We start from the raw sequence: 2,731 nt of genomic DNA on the forward strand, positions 1-2,731 counted from the left end.
AACCCTGTCTCATCTGGCAACCAACAAAAACTTATCTGTATCTATGAGTCTGTTTCTCTTCTGCTTGCTTATTTTGTTTGTAGATTCCATTGTTGATATGTATTTATTGCCATTTTATTGTTCATATTTTTTTTATCTTCATCTTCTTCAAGAAGACCTGTCAACATTTCATATAATGCTGGTTTGGTGGTGATGAACTCCTTTAGCTTATTCTTCTCTGAGAAACTCTATATGGCCATTGATTCTAAATGATAGCTTTGCATGATAGAGTAATCTTGGTTGTAGGTTCTTGATTTTTATCGCTTTAAATATTTCTTGCCACTCCCTTCTGGCCTGCAAAATTTATTTTGAAAAATCGGCTGACAGCCTTATGTGAGCTCCATTGTAGGTAACTAACTGCTTTTCTGTTACTGCTTTTAAGATTTTCTCTTTGTCTTTAACCTTTTGCATTTTGATGATGATGTGCCTTAGTGTGGACCTCTTTGGGTTCATCTTGTTTGGGACTCTGTGCTTCCTGGAATTGTATATCTGTTTCCTTCACCAAGCTAGAAAAGTCTTCTGTCATTATTTTGTTTTTTATTTTTTTATCCTATTTTTTTTATTCTCACCCGAAGACATTTTTCGATATTTTGTTCAGATAGAGTGGGAGGGAGGGAGAGAGAAACATTGACGTGAAAGGGACACATCAAGTGGTTGCCACCCACACGACCCAACCAGGGCCGGGGACACACTGCAACCGAGTTACATGCCCCTAGCGGGAACTGAACCCAGGCCTCTCCGGACCGCAGGCTGATGCTTTAACCACTGAGCCAAACAGGCCAGGGCTGTCATTATTTGTTTTCAAATGGGTTTTCAATTTCTTGCTTCGCTCTTCTCCTTCTGGCACTATCATGATGCAAATGTTGGTATGCTTGAAGTTGTCCCAGAAGCTCCTTATACTATCCTCATTTTTTGGATTCTTTTTTCTTTTTGCTGTTCTGATTGGGTATTTTTTGCTTCCTTATATTTCACATTGATGGTTTGTTTCTTGGCTTCACCTACTCTACTTCACCTATTCTATTGATTCCCTATAAATTATTCTTTATTTCAGTTAGTACATCCTCCATTTATTTTTCTTTATTGATCTTCAGAGAGAGAGGAAGGGAGAGAAAGAAAAAGATAGAAACATCGATGAGAGAGAACATCGATTGGCTGCCTCCAGTATGCCCCCTGACTGGGGATTTGGCCCACAACCTGGGCATGTGCTGGGAATCGAACCAGCGACTTCTTAGTGCATGGGTTAATGCTCAACTACTGAGCCACAGCAGCTGGGCTGCATCCTCCATTTCTAACTAGTACTTTATTATTCTCTTGAAGTCCTCACTAAGTTCCTTGATGTTCTCCTTAAGTTCCTTGAAATTCTCACTAAGTTCATTGAGTGTCCTTATAAGCAGTATTTTGAACTCTGTATCTGTTAGATTGCTATCTCCATTTCATTGAGTTCTTTTCCTGGAGTTTTTTTTTTTTTCTGCTCTTTCATTTGGGACATGTTTCTTTGTCTCCTCATTTTGGCTGTCTCCCTGTGTGTGTTTCTATGTATTAGGCAGAGTTGCTGTATCTCCTAGGCTTCCTAGGGTGGGCCTGTTGTAGTAGGTGTCCTGTAGGATCCACTGGCACAGCCTCCCTGGTCACCCAGCTAGGCCTTCGAGGTAAACCTCTCATGTGGACTTTGCACCCTTCTGTTGTAATTGAATCTTTTTTTTTTGCTGAGACATGCAGAGTAGTTTTATTTATCACACGTTAATGCTTGAATTACTGCGGTCAGAGGAACAGGCAGGTGTTAGTAGGGGAGGGGGTCAGGCTAGCATCTCACACACAGTTGTTCAGTAAGGACTGGTCACTACTCAATGCCAACTTTTGGTACAGTACACTGACAGTCACTTGTTACACAGATGCCTATTTGGGATGTCACACTACATTTGGAACAATTAAGGATTTTATTTCAATTGTGGTTTGGGGGGATTTTTTTTGGTTTTGTTGTTTTTAATTTTGTGTTGTTGTTTTTTTCAGTTATCTTTAGGTTAGGTGGTAGGGCCTCCCCTCCTCCCCCTCCCCCTCCCCCCCAACAGAATAGTATTCTTATTAGAAGTTCCCAAGAAGGGCAATCCCAGCATGCAAAGGGTGACGGGACATGGCCAGGAAGGAGAGAAACGGGAAGAGAACGGGAACCACCATCTAGGGATAATATACTCCATCGCTGTTGCTCCTGGCAGTCTGCGGGTCCTCTTCGCCACCCTCTCCATTAAACCCATTAACATGCAGGATCCTCATCTGCTTCACAATGGTGCTTTTACCAGACTCTCCAGCACCCAGCAGCAGCAGGCGGTGCGTGGCCCGGTAGACCTGCTTGCCCTTCTGAAGCTGCTTCTCGATCTTTTTGTTGGCCTCGCGCTGCGCCTTCTTCTCATTGCGCTGGTCCTTGGTCTTACTGTTTCCGAGACAGCCCATGGTGGCGGTGGCGGTGGCGGTGGCGGTGGCGGCAGCGGGGCATGGGGCGCGACCGGGCTCTGTAATTGAATCTTGATTGCTGTTGGCACATCAGTGGGAGGTTTATTCAGGCTAACTCAGCTGGAGGGACTGGCTGTGCCCACTGCCAACTGACCTCTGACTACCTTGGAGGATCAGCTGTGTAGGGGCCCACCACACAGAGCAAGACTTACTTCAGCAGAGTTCTGGTATCCACTGAGTCCAT

General features: G+C 44.1%; 1 protein-coding gene across 1 annotated transcript; it reads right to left on the bottom strand.

Annotated features, from left to right (window-relative positions):
- Positions 1-2,122: 2,122 nt before the first annotated feature.
- Positions 2,123-2,487, bottom strand: LOC118627279 (guanine nucleotide-binding protein G(s) subunit alpha-like). The gene has a single exon (XM_036257578.1). The coding sequence runs from the start codon at positions 2,485-2,487 to the stop codon at positions 2,215-2,217; it is 273 nt and encodes a 90-aa protein (XP_036113471.1). The 3' UTR covers positions 2,123-2,214.
- Positions 2,488-2,731: the final 244 nt, after the last annotated feature.

Source organism: Molossus molossus, unplaced genomic scaffold, assembly GCF_014108415.1.
Source record: "Molossus molossus isolate mMolMol1 unplaced genomic scaffold, mMolMol1.p scaffold_m16_p_12, whole genome shotgun sequence".
Lineage (NCBI taxonomy): Eukaryota > Metazoa > Chordata > Mammalia > Chiroptera > Molossidae > Molossus > Molossus molossus.

Excerpts from the sequence above, each read along its gene's own strand:
- LOC118627279 (XM_036257578.1), bottom strand. The coding sequence starts at position 2,487 with ATGGGCTGTCTCGGAAACAGTAAGACCAAGGACCAGCGCAATGAGAAG.